Source organism: Belonocnema kinseyi, chromosome 10 (assembly GCF_010883055.1).
Source record: "Belonocnema kinseyi isolate 2016_QV_RU_SX_M_011 chromosome 10, B_treatae_v1, whole genome shotgun sequence".
In the NCBI taxonomy this organism is placed as follows: domain Eukaryota; kingdom Metazoa; phylum Arthropoda; class Insecta; order Hymenoptera; family Cynipidae; genus Belonocnema; species Belonocnema kinseyi.
In genome coordinates, this window is record NC_046666.1 from 69,710,388 (window position 1) to 69,728,011 (window position 17,624).

The 17,624-nt window shown below is 33.1% G+C and overlaps 1 protein-coding gene across 1 annotated transcript in view; it reads right to left on the minus strand.

Annotated features, from left to right (window-relative positions):
- The window catches only part of LOC117181607, a 327,912-nt gene that overhangs the window by 110,769 nt on the left and 199,519 nt on the right, over positions 1 to 17,624 (minus strand). Inside the window, exons 5-6 of the mRNA XM_033374469.1 lie at positions 9,163 to 9,249; positions 3,402 to 8,441 (exon numbers count right to left, since the gene is read on the minus strand). Of these exons, the coding sequence (XP_033230360.1) occupies positions 3,402 to 8,441; positions 9,163 to 9,249 (5,127 nt within the window). The remainder of the gene's footprint in view (positions 1 to 3,401; positions 8,442 to 9,162; positions 9,250 to 17,624) is intronic.

The window sequence follows — 17,624 nt, forward strand, 5'->3', positions numbered from 1 at the left end:
TGTGAAAGACGACTAACAGGGAAGAAATTGTAGATATTCGGTAGAATAAATTTTCACTAAAGAGTAAACTGATGGAAAAATTGTGATCTATTCCTCGATTCAAGTTCTCTCAATTTATGAAACGCAAAAACCCTGCGACCTGATCCTCTCGACAGAGATAAAGTCTACAGCATTGGAAAAGAATCAGCGGCACAACAATGCCATTGTATCGCAGGAGAGCAACAACCAGCATTTGGTTCACGGTGTAATCCGATAGTTTGATATGAGGTGTGTCCGACGAATAACTGACGTAACATACCATAGTTTAAATCACGGCACGTCGCCCTCTCGCTTATTTTATAAATGGAACATGTATATAGAAAACAAGCAACCAGCATGCTTCATTGAACCTTTTGAATACCTCCTAATTATTAATATGGACACGCAGAATTAAACGCAAGAAACCTATAAAACAAACTATCGAATTCACATTTTAAAACTTCATTGAGGCTATTACAGCGAAATGATACAGAAAATTCATTTACAAAAATTGGAGGGAGGAAATTCTATCAAAACACCGCCCATCGTTCAAATCATAAGCAGCGAATCACTGATTATATTTAGAATGCCGTAGGCTGTCCATTCTCGTGCCTATCCAGATAAACCTTTCTTTAGATACGCCCTTGAAACAACGAGTTTATAGATAACAAAGTGCATTTTTAGTTTATTTTTATTTGGATTCTTAATTGGTAAAAAAGCTTCTCATCAAGTTTCTTGTCTGTTTTTCTCCCATTATTTCCTCTATTTTCTCAAAGCTCGATGGCTTTGAGGATAACATTCTCCTAACGACACTCGCCTACGCTTTCAATATTGAAAGCAAATTACTTTCAGTTAAACTAAGCTGCACTTTTTAGAGTTACTATTTTAAACACTTTTTCAGAAAATTTGGAAAACGAAGAAAAATATCGAAGCTCAAAATCATGTGTTCTTCTTGGGGGGGGGGGGGGGGGGGGGGGGGGGGGGGGGGGGGGATTTCTTATTGTGCTTGACTTTTACTTGGATTACATATTTTTTAAATTATGTAACTTTTTGAATGTTGCTGATTTGGATTATTTTAATTACAAACAAAGAACTAGTTCTTTTAAAATTATTGTGAATTCAGTACAGAAATAAGATCGCATGATAAATTCTTGTTCCTTCAAAGAAAGAAAATTCTTCTAAAATTTGAACCAATACCTATAAAAATATTACGTACGTTACAGAAAAGGTTGAACCGCTGCGTTTTGTTTAACAGTTATTTTTGTGACTAACTGGTTTCACTTATTTTTTCAACAGGACGCGTGATTTTTTTGGCCCCTAGGAGAGGAGTGTGGCGTCAGTAGGGAAGTTTATTTGGACCACACTTGTAAAAAGTCCCCGAGATAAGGTGTGTTTTTTTTTGAGCTTCTGGAAAAGGGGCCACGAGTAAGAGTTGACTGAAAGCGCGGCTCAGATCCATTACTCTACTTATATAGAACCCCTTTTTCCAGGGGCCCAAAAAATAGGGGGTCATTGGAAAGGGCTCGGGGTGCCTTCGAATTGGGTACAATTCTCGATTCGGAATATTACTGACTCGGACACACACCCGACTCCTTTCCAATGATTTTTGGTGGGAAAAAGACACGGGACAAGTGGGGGAGACATAAATTCTGCACTATTATGGCACTTTTTCGATTGCAACATTTTTTTTCAATTTGGATTTGTCTTCAACATAAGAAAATACGTAGAATAGGTGGGTTTTAAAAAATAGAAGATGATCGGCCTTTTCGAGAGTAAAAATTCTGTATATCTTGGAAACAGTAAGAGACAGACAAATTTTTCTGTCAGATTCGAATGAAGCATGAAAAAATGAACAAAATGTGTGAGTTTCAAAAAAAATCGAAGGGGTTTGACCTTTTCTGCAACTTTACCAAATATTTTTATCTGATATTGTAAAACAGTATTTTATGTATTGTAATCAATTAGGAAGAATATTTTTGGAAAATTGTATGGCATCGAATTTCGTTTAATTTTTTCACATATTTTCTTTTTATTAAAAGACGAACATTTCCTATTTGGGCTTGTAGTTTTAAAACTTTGTCACTTTTGAACAACTTTGATAATACTTTTATGTCAGAATTACATGTAAAAGTTTTTAAGATTGACATGCTTTTATTAAGGATTTAGACCAGTCTTTGAGCATTCAAAATGAAACAGCTTAAAATATATAGCCTTTTTAATTCTAATCGTTTCAAATTGAATGTCTTTGTATGATGATGAATTTCTTAAAGAATGCATTATTTTAAACTGGAAGCCTTTTAAAATATTTCAGAAATCAAACTGAAAAATGCCTAACATATTGAAGTCTTCCAAATAAAAATATTTCTAGGCATTACAAATTTAACTTAAAATGACAAAGTTAATTTTGAAAACTTTGCCGTATAAAATATAACATTGGTTTTACAAATTTAAATGGAGAAACTGAAATTCTTCAAATGCTAAAAATTTCAGTACTAAAATATTTATAATTTAAATTGCCTAAAATATAAAATTATTTCATTGAAACTCTAGAAAAAAAGAGTATTGGGGAAAAATAACAATTTTTTAAATTGGATCTTTGAAAATTAAAAAGAAATATAACTGTCAAGAAATGAACAGTGTTTTAATTGATACATATAAGACTAAATTAATTTAAAGTAATTCAACTGATTGCTTAATTAATGAACAATCAATTGATGAAATTATAACATTGACAGCTGAAACCTCTAATCTTCTAAACTTTACTTTTAAAATCGTATAATTATAAATTGTTTATTTTAAAATTGTGATTTCAATTTTAGATTGTATCTAACGCTTTTCAAATCTAAAAAAACATTACAAACTATCATTTTGAAAGTTTCAAATTTTTAGTAGGCAACAGTGATCTTTGTGATTTTTGAATAATATCAAATATTTCTATAGAGAATAATTTAAATAATATGAAAATTTCATTTCTTCCATTTTTCATGATTAGTCAGTAGCATTTAGAAATTAATTTTTTATTGTAAAAATTAACAATTTAGATCACATTCATGATTGAAATTTAAAAATTACAACTGAACTTTTCAGGTACAATTTGCACCCAGAATAATACCTGGTTAAAGAAGATATTACACTCGAATTTTTTAAGTCCCCAATAGTATCTTATCCTAAACCTTTGTCATAAGTTAAGAAATCCACACTTTTCATTTGTTAGTAACTGTGAAAAACAGTTTTATGTTCAAAAATGCCATCACATAAGCCATAATTTCATCAACAACAGTGGTGCAAATCCAAGGCCAGGTGGAAGGTTGGACAGGAGGTAAGACAATGCCAGCAATCGAAAACGGCGAGCACACATCAATCTTCTACACGACGAGACTCACCCTCGTCCTCCTCGTCTGGTATTTTCGCAGAAAGTTGCAGAAACTCCTGTAGATGCTTGGGCAAACTCCTAGCGTCCTTGACCTCCCTGCCATCCACGAGACACCTGGCCTTCCTCAGCTCATCATCATCCTCTTCCTCCTCATTCTTTTTTTCAACAGCACCACTAAACTCTGAATCACCATCATCTAAATGAATCCCGAATTTGTTCATTCTGTTTTTAGCCTTTTCTATAAACTCTTTTTCTACTACACTTAAGTTATCTTCCCCGCACTTATCCGTCTTTTGAAGATCAAAATGTGACCTTATCTTTATCACCTTATGATGTTTCCTCTCCTCCCTTTCCAAAACTTTATGGACATACTCATCGTACATTTGTTTCCGAAATACCTCTCCATTTGTTAGCACAGATGCTGTAGATTTCGGTCTTTCTTTGATGTTCTTACGCCCTGGTTCAACTTTACGAACCACTTCTTCATGTTCCACTTTATCTACATTTATGGTTTCTTGAGTAAACTTTCTGGAAAGTGAGGACCTTTGAGAATCTTGATAATTTGATTCTTTTTGGCACTCTTCTTTACTTTCGATTTTTTCCCTAAGATGCGCCATATGAACACCATCCTTATCTGACACGTTTCTTGATGATTCGCGAGTGCCTTCTCGCTTGCTGACAATGAGATCAGAATTATTTTTATCTACCTGCCTAAACTCCTCGTGCCAAGATTCTTTTTTAGTGCTGCCATCACGTCCATTAAGACTTTTATCAACATCTTTATTAATAGATCCATCATCATCTTTTTCGATACAATTTTCTTCCTCTTCACTAAGACACTCTTTTTCTGACATAAGCACATCCTTCAGTTGGCTCTCCAGCAACTCAATATACCTCAATTGCTTGTCAAAATACTCCTGAGGCAAAGAATACCTCCTACGTCCATCTAGCTGATCCTTCATACTAACCTGCAACTGCTTCAAATTTTCCAGAATGCCTCTGGGAGTCACTTCTTTAGCACTGCTAAAGTCTTCATACTTCCTCTCCTCTAGATGACATCTAGGAGGTACCTTATCAAAAATGCTAGTCGTATCTATACAAGATTTGTCAACAGTCACAGGTTTCTTGATCTTAGGTGGCACCTCAGGCCTATCGTCGATTAAAGCTGGATTAACGTTCTGCCTCGGATCGATATTCTTCCGAACTGGTGTCTTCTTACCTTCAGCGAAGCTCGGCGACTTGTTGATTATCGCGCTATTCACAGAAATTGGACTCTTGCGTAGTGGAGTCGTGCAACGAGCAGGTGACTCTGTCTCAGGTGAACAAACTATTAAAGCACTATTAATATAATAATTGTTTTCTCCAAATTTCCTTCCAATAACATTTTCATACATTGTCTCTGATTTGTTCAGCAATTTATTTTTCAATCCTTCCTGTTTTATTGCATCGCTTTTCATTGAATCGTTTTTCATCACTGTTCCGCCCACTCCGGATTCGTCACTACTGATGTCTGGTATCAAGTTGAACCCCTTATCAGAATTCTCGTGTGTATTCTCTTTTTGTTCTATTAATAGTTCGCCAGACGCACTAGTTCTCGCCCATTCTGTGATATCAGCGGAATCGCGTCTCGCGAGGTTCAACCAATCACTTAGTCGAGTGACCCTCAAACGGTCTTGGGAATTTTCAGACTTTATATTAGATAAAGGAGCTACTGGATTTTCTTTAATGATATTTAGCAACCTGTTACGAGAATCATTGTAAGAAAATTCATAAGTCAAGTATTTTTTATCTCTTTGTAACTGAGACACTTTTGGGTTAATATCAACTGTATATTTCGGAGGGGAGACTCGTTGGGGTTGATCACTATGATAACTGCGCCTGTTAAGGAACTTGGTATGCAGGTCCAGCAATTTGTCAGCATCTTTTAGAATTTCAGTTTCTTGCTGTGAAGGTGATAAGCAAACTAGTAAATTAGGTTTCTCAGTTGTAGGGACACCCATCCAAGTATTTGGTCTTTGGTGCTGCATGTTTTTTTCGTCAAGTTTACCAGCATTATGCAAACTTATGCTAGCTTCTTGAATATTATTCAAATTTTTGAATATGCTGTACTTGGACACTGTAATTTCATTGATTATCTGTTCCCCATAAGGCATTGACAAAATCTTTTTGATGCATAGATCCTTTAACAGATCCGGTCGATTGTCGGACTTTTTGTTTCGGGCTTCATCTATTGGTGCAAAGTAAAAATCTTCTACAGGTGAGTAAGGAATAGGCTGAGGAGATTCTGCATCTTTACTGTTCCTGCAATTTTCCTCAGATGCCTTAAGGAGAACTAGTTTTCTTTTCGGCTTGGGTGATCTTTTATCTTCTAGTGTTTTCTTTTCTTCCTCTTCAATATCAGAAGATATATCTAAAGATGATCTTTTTGGATTGTACCTTGCAGTGCTGGGGGTAGCAGAACTACTGGTAGAATCTTGACCTTGAAAATCAGGACTCGGAGAACTGATTGAACTTTCGGAGTCGTGTGTACTATCGAAATTTTCTGGCCTTTGGTCTATAGTAATTTGCTCATTTGCAGAGTTGAAAATGTTTTCTTTAATTTCTTTACCCAATTTCCCATCAAAGGTAGCCAAGTTTTCCTTGTATTCTTCACTGACCGAACAAAAGGAATTTCTCCCCTCGTGGAAAGTAGTTTCTCCGCTAACGGTTTTCGGTTGACACTGGTCTTTTTCTGGCACACTAAGTAATACGTTGACGTTTGGGAAGGGTGTGGTCGAGTGGGTAAACTCTGAGAATTTTTCGAGCGTCGCGTCGTGTACGCAGTCATGCGCTATTTCAAGGCTCGCATCATTGCCAAACTTGCGATCGTTACATAAATTGGCGACGCTGTCACTCTCGGTCGAGGCACTCAGGCTTGGCGCCATTAAATCGTCGATGATCCCGCGAATATTTTGCGGTAGTTTTCTCAGATCAAAATTGCATAGGACATCTTGCACATCCTCTCTTGTTGTTTCGTGATTGGATAAGACGGTCAGCAAAGTTCGGACAAATTCTACAGTTTTGGTTTCGGAAAGGTCTGTTGATTTGTAAGCATCGAGGACTCGTCCATGATGATTTGCTAAGAATGGTTGCTGCCGATTTAAAAATTTTGGATTGAAAATACATTCTTCATTTGAAAGGTATTTCTGAGGGTTTGAAGAAAGCATCGGCTTCTGTCGAATTGGAGGAGCAGGTGGTGGACCTATAAACCTGCCGAGTCGATTTGGAAGCGGAGGAACTTCCGGCAAGGGATAATCTATTTCTGGAGGAGTGGGAGGTCGTTGAGGCTCAGGTTCAGTTCCGAAACTCACGGTTCGTTTTGGTGGCGTAGGTGGACGTTTAAATCCGGACATATCATTTACTATGTTGTCTTGTATTAAGGAAGTGAAATTTTGAAAGGGGTGGTTGTATCTCGGATCGTAGAAACTATCCTCTTTAAAATTATGATGTGGTAAAAACGAATTTTTGTACGGATGGTGAAGATGATTTTGAACAGGTTGTATTTTTTCGGCCGATGAAATAAAATCTTGAGAGTTTAATTTAGAAGGAGGTTCAAGAGATGTGGTATTAATTGCCTTATGACTGATTTTATCTTTCTTTGTCTCTAGATTACCATTAACTAAGTTTTGTTCCACATCTTCTGAAGAATTATTTGTTGCTAATCCTTCTTTATTTGGATTTTTTTCCTCCATCGAATCAGTTCCTGTTTCAGTTTCCGTAATAGAAATCTTTGGTTCCTCTCCCTTATCATTAGTTACACTTATTGCTTCTGCATTTTCTTCATCTTTTGTATCTTCTTCGCTTATCAGATCCCCATCTTCCATTTTCTGCCTTTTCCTCTGATCATGATCATCCCTTTTGAACTTACCAATCTCTTCATTAATAAAATCTCTTATATGTTGCTCATCATCAGACAATTTTTCTCCTTCTTCTTGAATGATCTCCAAAAATCTATTGGATTCGTGTGTCTGAGAGTAGTAAGACTCCAGTGCAGGACGCTTCTTAACTTTTCTTTGTGGCATTTCTAATTCCGATTTCTGAGGTTCTAATTTTTGACTCTCCTGGTCTTCTTTAATGCTCTGAGAGGAAGGAAGCTTTAATCCTTCTATGAAATTCCTTAATTTAATTTCATCTTCTTGGGAGATATTAGCTTCAGACTCTTCCTCGGTTTCTGGTTTATCGGTACTGGACTCTTCAGAGTTTGATCGTTCTCCAAGAAGTTCTCTTTCTACATCTGATTCAGCTTCGACGATGATATCATGCCGACTATTATCAGTTTCGATGTCACTGTCGCTCACCTCGTGGATGTCGAGACTGTGTCCCTTCTTTGCCAAGATTGCAAGAGCGAATCGTTTATCGCCAAGGCTCTCGACCTTGTTCACGACATTGCTCGAAAGTGGCTTGACAGGTTCCAAAGGTTCAGATACGGTCATACTAGATGACGAGTTTTCGAATTTCGGATGTCCTGACTCCAATATTCCAACTCCAGGTATGTGATCGAGTTTAGCTTCCAAAGGAAAATTGCTGATGGTTGTTATCTCGCAAATTTTGGTTCCGGTGTCAAAAATTTTTTTTTCGAGTTTGAACTTGTTGCGTCTGGGTCTCCGTCGTGTTATGGACAAGTTGTCTTTACAAGGTAGTCCATCTAAGGGCAGACTTTCTGTCGTTACTTTAACAGCACTTCCGTTTATTTTAGCCTCTGCTAAATCTTCCCCGTTCTGAATTATGTTATCAGAATTTTCTTGAATTTGTGTCGTATTGTTTTTATTGGTCGATATTTCATTTTCGGAAAATTCGTCCCCTTCTTGGTCTTCTTTATTCGAAGAGTCTTCTGAAGGTGTCAATGGTTGTTGAAATCGTTTCCGGTTCCGATTTCGGCGATTCCTTCGGTTGCGCGAGCCGCACGGCATCCTTCTGTTGTCAACTTCAGCGTCAGTTGAGTAATCCAGAGGTTCAACGGTATTCTGATTTTCCGCGGGTGCACGTGTTTCGTTATTTATTTTAGGAAACTCTTAAAAAAGATGATCATTAAAGAGTCAACAGTAAAATATTCTTAAAAGATCATTAAAGTATCATTAAAAGACGCAGCTAAATTTGGTTTTAACTTGATATAAAACTTCATTGAATAGTATTCTATTTTTATAATACCCCTTTTTAAACGGAAAACGTAACATTCTTGAATAATCAAAGAAAATCTGATACCTATTAAATAAGACCCGAAGTGCACTTTATTAATGATGCTCGTGTTTCTTGGCAAATATTTATCTCGAGTTCTCTTAAAGATCAGTAAATGCTACTAAGAGACTTTTATTCAAAGTTTTGTGTGCGTTTAAAGAGCTCTTGTAAGTCGATGGACGATGTTTACGAACCTCGGCGAAACTGCCGCTTTTCTACTAATAGCTCCATCGCGTTTCCAATATTAAAATGAAATCTCGAGAGCGGAAAAGCTGCGTCGGTAAAGAAGTTGAAATGAAGCAAGTTTTTATTAGAATATGGTCTTGAAAAAAGCTTTTTCAGAATTGTAAAGTTCAAAATCAAAATAAAATAAAAACAACTTTATAGTGAATTCTTTAGATTTAGTATGAGCATCGGGTAAAATAAATGATGATAAAGATAATATATAGACTTAAAATATTGTGATTGTGAATTTGAATTTCTAAACATGCAACAAGCGTGTTCCACTTCAACATTCCAGGGAAATACGTCTGAAATAAATTTATCGAGAAACTCACTTTTTTCAGTGTCAATTTGCTGATCAGGTGACGGATTTTTTAAAGCACCGTTCTGATTGACGTAGTTTTGATGAGCATTGGTGTCATCTGAAATAAAAATAAGACGTGCTATTTAGTTTATAATTCACATGGTTTACAAAATTATAGCTTCCTAACAGCTTTTTTTATATTTTAAACAACCTAATGGCTAGAGTAAGTAAAAAGTTATTCTCTAGTACTTTGAAAAAAAGAATTTAGATTTAATAATATTATTTGCAATTTAAGCCATCAACTATGTAACAATCATCGAAACCATGATTCTTAAAATAATTTGGTCTAAAAAATCATCTTAATTCCTTATTTCCCTACGTTTTAGGCTAAATGCCTTGTTGAAGAATAAAGACTCCTATTTTATCAAAAAATTCAGCTATTTCGTTACTAGTTTTGTCCCTGCAAAAATTCTCAAAGATAGCACTAGCCATTTTTGCATAATGCAAATAGAAAAGCTTAGCTCAGTAACGCTTGGAAAAGCTTTTATAAAATATACATTCTTAATTTCCTTCTGCGAAATTATATATAATATCGTAATGGGAATTTTCATATTTTCAAGAATGATCAGACTATATAGACATCAGAATGCTAAAATAATAATAATAATCATTTTACGGAAGTGACATATTATTTGTCACGCTCTGAGAGTTTAAATTAAATATTAAATAATCAGAGGTTACATAATAATTAATGGATTCCACAAATACGAGTTGAAGCTATTCAAAAATTTGCAATTTATTATACTGATGATGAAATGTAAATTATTCTGTAGAAATCAAAATTACTGGGGTGTATTGAAAAAAAAGAGAATGTATACGCTTGAGGATTATCAGTGTAACTGATCCAGTAATTTTAGTGCAACTTGTTGAATAGTAGAGCTCGACAATGACATTGACTGATTTAAATATTGTATCTGTTACGAGAGTAAAGTGAATTTCAAGAATAATGCTCTATGAAAACGAGTAAAGACTAGATTCGAAACAAGAAATCAATATTTTTTAATTATCACAATAATTGTTTCAGTTTTTCGATTTAAAAGAAAAAACATTTTGCTGAACTGTCATCCTATAAATAACTGTTTTTTTTTTAAATAAAGTATCATGTCGTTCAGAATTTGTGTTACATCCCCATTGCCATTTTTACACAAGAATATTTTTTTTCAGGAGAATAATTTAGTAAAATCAATTAAAATAATTTTTTAAATTATCTTTATCTTTGTGTAAGCTTTAATCTTAAAAATGTATAAATAATGCTTAATAAATACTATCATGCAACTGAATTCGAAATTCTGTACTTTTTGTCAATAAAAAAAGTGCCAGTAACAATAAATTATCTGTAAATTTTCCAAAGGGAGGCTTTTGTAAAAGAAACATCCATCGCAGATTAAGACAATTACAATTTGTGTTCAAAAATTTTTAATTTCATAGCATCCTTCTAAAATTTACGGATAATTCTAATTTGTCGTACAATTAGCATATTTGTTTCCTCCGTGATACATAAAATTGAGAAAAGTAATTAGGAATCTAAACAATCCCGAAAGGAATAAAAATTTATCCAAGAGAATAAGCACATGTGAAATAAAACACATAAAATCTGCGCAGCGCTTTCCGATACCCCAGGCGATGTAAAATATGTCCTCTGGGATTACCATTATTCTCCCGCGAATTCCATGAGTAAATGGCAAATTCAACGATTCGTTGAAACTCGAGTTCTGATCGTAGTCCTTTTATAATCTTCTTCCTTACAATTCTTCTACATTCTTCCTCTTTCACAGTTTTTAAAACTCACTTTTTCCTGTTTAATTGAGAACCATAAAGCCGAGATTGATCTAATTGAGACATTAAGAAAGAATCGCGGGTCTCTTAGCACCTAAAGCTTGAACACTTTTTAGCACACGAAAGTCGGTTGGTGTCAACATGGCATGCAGGGTGCCTGAATCGCGAGTACTCACTGAATGTGCACAACTCAAACGTCCAATGTACGCTGGTACCCCTCCCACATGCAAACAAACATACATTTTATCCACTGTGTAATTGTATGTGCTTATATCAACAAACGTGTGACACTGTGTTCTATATGCATATATGTGTGTCAGTGTGTTTTTTATATTCATCTGAAGGTGTGACAATGCATGTTTAAAAGTCACACATACCCGCAAATAATAAATCGATCTAGAAACACGTAGTCTCACCTATGTAAATTTTAAAACAAATATGTGTAGAATTTAACACACCGAAGCTTCGTTGCATAAAGACTTGTCAAACATTATTTCAGCTTTGCAGACACTCTGAAAGAGATAAGGTAAAAATGCATACCATCTCTGTGCTCTGGTTATTTGAAATACACTCGGAGGTAGTACGTTCATGAACACTTTCAAGGATGGGTGTGTATGTTTTAATAAAGTGTAAGCTACTATATGAGTAGATTCCCCTACTATATGTCGCCTGGGACCCATGCATAGAGCCACTTCCGAGGCGGACTTCCTTCCGTACACAATACACAATCACAGCACTCTGACATATGCGAACCCTTCCCTTCTTCAGTGTGCCTATCCGCACTCTACAATTTTTATTATGTCACGAGTGATGATCGCGTTCACGAAGTGCGTGTCAAAAGCAGAGCTGCATTAAGGCCGAAAGCAATGTTATTGAATAAAACAATTTTAGTGGTTGTCAAATTTTGACATTGTTTACCAAGATTGAACTCTTAGCTTACTTACTAAATCCTAATTAGTAAAGTGTAAAAATTAGGGTTTCATGGAAATTTAGGATAATTTTTTAGAAGATCCTATTTTGAAACGAATGTGCATACGGTTTTAATTTGCTAACTTTAGATTGTAAAAACGTAGAGCCGAACTGACCAGAATCACTTCCGGGTACAGTTTCAAATAACTTAAAATTTTAAGCGGTTCATGCTCAGAAGGAGAAAAAACATCGTAAAATTTGATTTTACCTTGGATCCTGTATTAATTGAGAGATTGGGTGAAACGCAGCCTTCTTGTATCTTCAAAAGTTACTTGTTTTTCACTTGTTTTGCACAAAACTTCATATGGAACAAATTAAAAACAAGTAATTTCTGAAAATGCAAGTCGGGTGCTATCGCAACACATGGATACATTATTTTTAATCCCAAAAAATATAACTAAAATAAAGTTTGCTCTACAAGAGTGCATTATTTCGTTTTTCAGTCGTTACACTGTAAAAAACAAAGTCGAAAGTGGAAAGTGGAAAATTTCTCCAAAATATCAACCTAACCTCAAATACTTCAATCATTAAGATCATATTAAGAATATATTTATAGTTACGCAAGCGTATATGGCATACAATTTATCATTTAAAATCAGTCACTCGCCTTTATGCTTTCGCCGAAAGTGAGCAATAAAGTTCGCAAACTAAAATGTCCGTTTTCTCACAACACGCGAACAAAAGAGCAAAAAAAAGCTCTATCGCAAAAATTACACAAATGCGGAATATTATACGGACGAATCTAAAATCACTATAAAGTGGAGAAATTTTCGTTAGATAATAGAAATTTATGCGCAGTCGGTAATTTCACTAGACTGGGGAATTTTACTATGTACATTGTGCGTCCTTTTTTTACACACTCTGGTAGTGATTTTCAATACGTCGTATGAATTCATACAAAGTCATATAATTACACCTTAAGAGACGCCATCCTACACAACATGTGGAAATTTGCTTTCTAACCTGTAATTTTAATGCATCTAAAGTGACATTTTATATGTGTAAATTTGCACTTTGAAGTGCAATTTAAAAACGTATTTTTTACAGTGTACTTGAAATCCATGTTAAATTAAAGACAACAAGTGATTTCGGAACAATAAGATAATACAATGCTATAGAGTAGGCTTTAAATATTGTCCATTATGCATCAAATTGAAGTAGGAATTTTTCTGTGTGGTCTGTTTAACATGATATCCAAAAGCATCCTCATAAGTATATTATGTGTAGTTTTCTACTAATAAACTAATAACTTCTAATTCAAAAGAGAGTAATGATGTTATCACCTACAGACGCTTTTTATTCTGTAAGAGTATTTAGTATTCTTTGACGTCATATAATTAAAAGTACGGTTCTAACGATTTTTTTAAAATTTAAAGTTATAAAGATGGTCTCATTATGCAAAAGAGAACATTTTCCTTTTCAGATAAGCAAGCCCCTTTATACCTCTACCATTTTACGAAATGATGGAATAATACATTTACGAGCACATTCATTTTTTGAATAGTGAGCTGGGAAAATGTTCAATTTTTAGTTTCAACCGCTATAAAAGCTAAATGAGAAAGCTTATAGGACGTCAGAGACTAAAATATATATAATATATACTCTTAAAAATGATTTATCTGCGTTGAAATCCACTAACTTCTTATTAAAGGAACCAATTTCCGGTATAAAACTCGAACAAGCAAAAAGTGGTGAATTTAATGTCCGAGTATTGAATTGAAAAATCATATGAATTTTTAAATAAAATATATCGATTTCCGAAGAAACACTCTTAATATAACATAAGAAAAAAAGTATTAATTGTACATCTTCTTTGAACTGTAATGATTTTTGTTTCAACTAACCGATATACGGTGAAAAACGGTACACTATTAAAAATAATATTAACTTTAATATACCCATGTGTATGAAAATTAATATACTAAGCATATGAAATCGCCATTAAGAGCGCGTATATTAAATTTCATATACATTTATGTAAATCACTTACAAGAAAATCATATAATTTCATTTTTCACAAATTTAAAATAAGTTTAGCTGTAATTTTCGATTCTAAATAATAATAAACATGATACCCACTTTCTGTTAACCAAACATTAAATTGGATTTCAAATCGAAAAGTTCAATGAAGCAAATAAATAACAGACTTAACCTACATTTAACTGTATTCGACTTAAATTTTGACCATTTAGAACGAAATTAGAAAAACAAATTTACCCGTACATTGCACTATCATTATAAATAACAACTGAGTCGGCGAATTCTAGATTATTAATTTAATTGAGAATATTTGACTAGGTTTAAAGAAATGAAAGCAGGTTGAGTTTTCACGCACATTGCTATTCTGACCTGTATATTGAATTTAATACACATGTATATTAAATTCACTACCCCAGTGTATGTTACATTTCAGTAGGGGTAGTGCATATTTGCTTTACACACATGTATATTAAATGTCATACAGATTTTTCTAACAGTGTACCATAACCTTAAGTTTATTCAAAACTGTAAATCTTATGTGAAATCTATATCGGTATAATTACGGTAAACACTGCTGACATATTAATGTACAAAAATATTTAATCTCCTTTGAAATTTAATGACTTGGTACTAAAAATACCGACTTCCAATGTAAAACACTAACACAACCTGAAATTACTCAAAAGTTGTGAATCTTTTTAAAAATCTATTGCTCTCTGAATATATGTTTAAAATAACCGGTTTCATTTAAATAAAAATGAATATATTCTGAAAATGTTTTAACAGGAAAAATCTTATTCGAAATATTATGATTTTTGTTTCAAAATACCAATTTTCCATATAAAACGCCAACGTTATCGAAAATGGATAAAAATGATTAATTTTCTTTCAAATTTAATTATTTTACAATAAAATTTTCACTTTTCGTCCAAGAAAAGTAGCGCAATCTAAAATTGTTCAGCTTCTGAATTTCATTATTCAAAACAAAAAATAATTGAATTTAAATATAATTATTCTTGTTATTTGAAAATACATTTAAAAATGTTTAAATAAATATGTTTCAAATACACGATTTTTTGTAAAAAGAAAAAGATTAATAAAATCCGAAACTGTTCAAAAATTCAAATATAGTTCGAACTATAATGATTTTTGTTTTAGATACAAATTTTTTTAAAATTCAAACAGAATTAAAAATGAAATGTTTAGAAATCTTAAGTTCTTTTCGATCATTTTTGTTTTTGGTAAGCACTATCATAAAACTTGTCTAATATTTTGTATAAATTATTAGATCATTTTTAATTTAACTGAGCAAAATTATTTAAAAAGTACATACTTTTCTAATGTTGCACATGGTTTTTCTAAGATATTTCCTATTATAAAAGGGATTATTTGTAGATCTAATTTTGAAAATTTCAAATTAAAGATATAAAATAACTTCAATTAATGATAAGCCAATCAGATTAGAAAAAATGATTTTGGGATTTTTTAGACATACCGGTAGGATACTATTTTTTAAATCGGAAAGAAAGATAAAAACTTTATAATTGTATAGTCTCTATTCGTCATTTTTTTAGCTAAAATTTGTCATAAATGATGTCTTTTGTAGGAATACAGCGGGAATTCTGATGTCCCTCACAGAAAAAGTTGTTTTGAAACAAAAACATCGTCCCTCTTCCGGTTTTTTTTTAATCACGTGAGTGTATTTTTTACAAAAAAAAGAGTTAAATTTTAAAAAATTGTATGTTATTTCATTAAGTTTATCGGAGGCATAAAAGTATCCTCGATTATCGTTGTAAAATTACAATAAACATCGTATAGATTTTACAACATTTTCGTAAATTTATCACGATCATTGTAGCGAGTTTACAGTTGCTCGTAAAATTATATAAAAGCAAACCCAATCTAAATTTATTTTTAATTAACTGCAAGATAATCTTTTTATAGGAATATAAAAATTAAAAATTAAATATACTATTGAATCAATAAGCTCAGTTCAAAAGCAAATATTTCACTAATTCAAATTTATATACTATAGAATGTATAGCATAACTACTGAATCGCATATTAATGCAATAAATTCTATAGTATACACATTTAATCAATAAAATATCTGGTTCAAAAAATGTAGACGACGATGGAAACTTTTGAAATAGAACTTTCAGCACAAAAAACTCTAAAAAGTGGTCTTGAAAAATAGCTACTTTGAAGATACAACTTTCCAATTACAAAAAATATTTATTGCTACGGATTTTATTCTAGCTTTATCTCCTTTTAATTATTATTATTAACGAATAAAAAAACTCCTGACGTAAGCGAAGCAGTATTAATTGTAAGATCTTAATGTGCATATTCTGAAGAAAAAAATTAAGTGCAATCATTATTCACGCGCACTTTTTAAACTTATAGTTTCTCAATTAAATAACCTGTAATTATGCCCGTATTAAGGAAAAACTATTCCAGCAGAAACAAATGTGCAAGGCTGCTCATTACAATTTTTTTAGATCATTGGTGAGAACGCTTTGTAATTTTTGTGAAGCAACTTTGATAGTATCACTTACTAGGCTAGTGATCGCTCAATTTTCAATTTATATAAGGATAAGGAATTATTGTCTATACAATATGATATGTACTTTACTAAATTATTATTGTAAGACAATATTGTTATAGTGAAGAAAATTGATCTTTCTTTAAGTTTTTAAATGATATTGATGCTTTGAAATTTGAAACTTAAAAGGAAGTTGATTACAAAATTCGGATATTGCACTGTATAGACTACAGAGCTTAATAACAAGAAGACTATTTTTACAAAATAGAAGGTACTTTAAGTTACTTAGGTGAGAGTGAGTGACTCTCTAATTAGGTTCTACCTCTTGAGACGTTGCAAGGGGCAAGCCTCTAGAGAAGCAACTGTGCTCGAGGAGCAAACAACTTATTTAAGACCCTCTTCAAAGCCGATATCGACGTACCTGAAACTAAAATGTGGTTGAAACTATTAATAATATAGAGGTTTAATACAAATAAAAAAATAGAAATAAAAATGTAAAATAGTCCACCCGAAATATTGTTTACATAATTAGATATAACTTAGGGATTAATTAATTAGGGATCCATTGATTATGGAAGAAAGCTTTTTGAAATGTTTAATAAATTCCCTACAAAAATTTTAGAGAAAAATGAGACGTTTTCAAATGATTTTACCAGATTTTAATGGACTTTACGGAGTTCAATCTGGTTTCAAGAGATTTTAGGAGGTACCGAAGGATTTCAACGAATTTTTAGGGATTTTAAGGAATTAGGAACAATTTTCGCGGATAACGAAGGATTGTAAATGATTTCAAGGGATTTTAAGAGATTTCAAAACATCTGAAAAGAAGTCATGGGATTTTAATTCGAAAGATACTATAGTATTTTCAAACATTTTAAAGGATGTCAGGGTACTTCGAGGGGCTGGTCACTGAGATTTCAGGTGACCGTCTGAAAGATTCTTAACTCTGTCGGAAACACTTGGGAGATCTGTTTCGACTAACGTGCGATTAACTTTTCAAGGGAGTCTCGTGGTAAATCACAAGACATCTGGAGTTAGTCCGAGAAAGGTCTCTACGAAATCTTCGTTATTCCGGTGGCAGTCATTCTTAGTCTGACTTCCTGATATTTGAGTGACCAGCCCCTCGGGGGACTTTAATAGAAGTATGAAGCTTTGGCAGGATT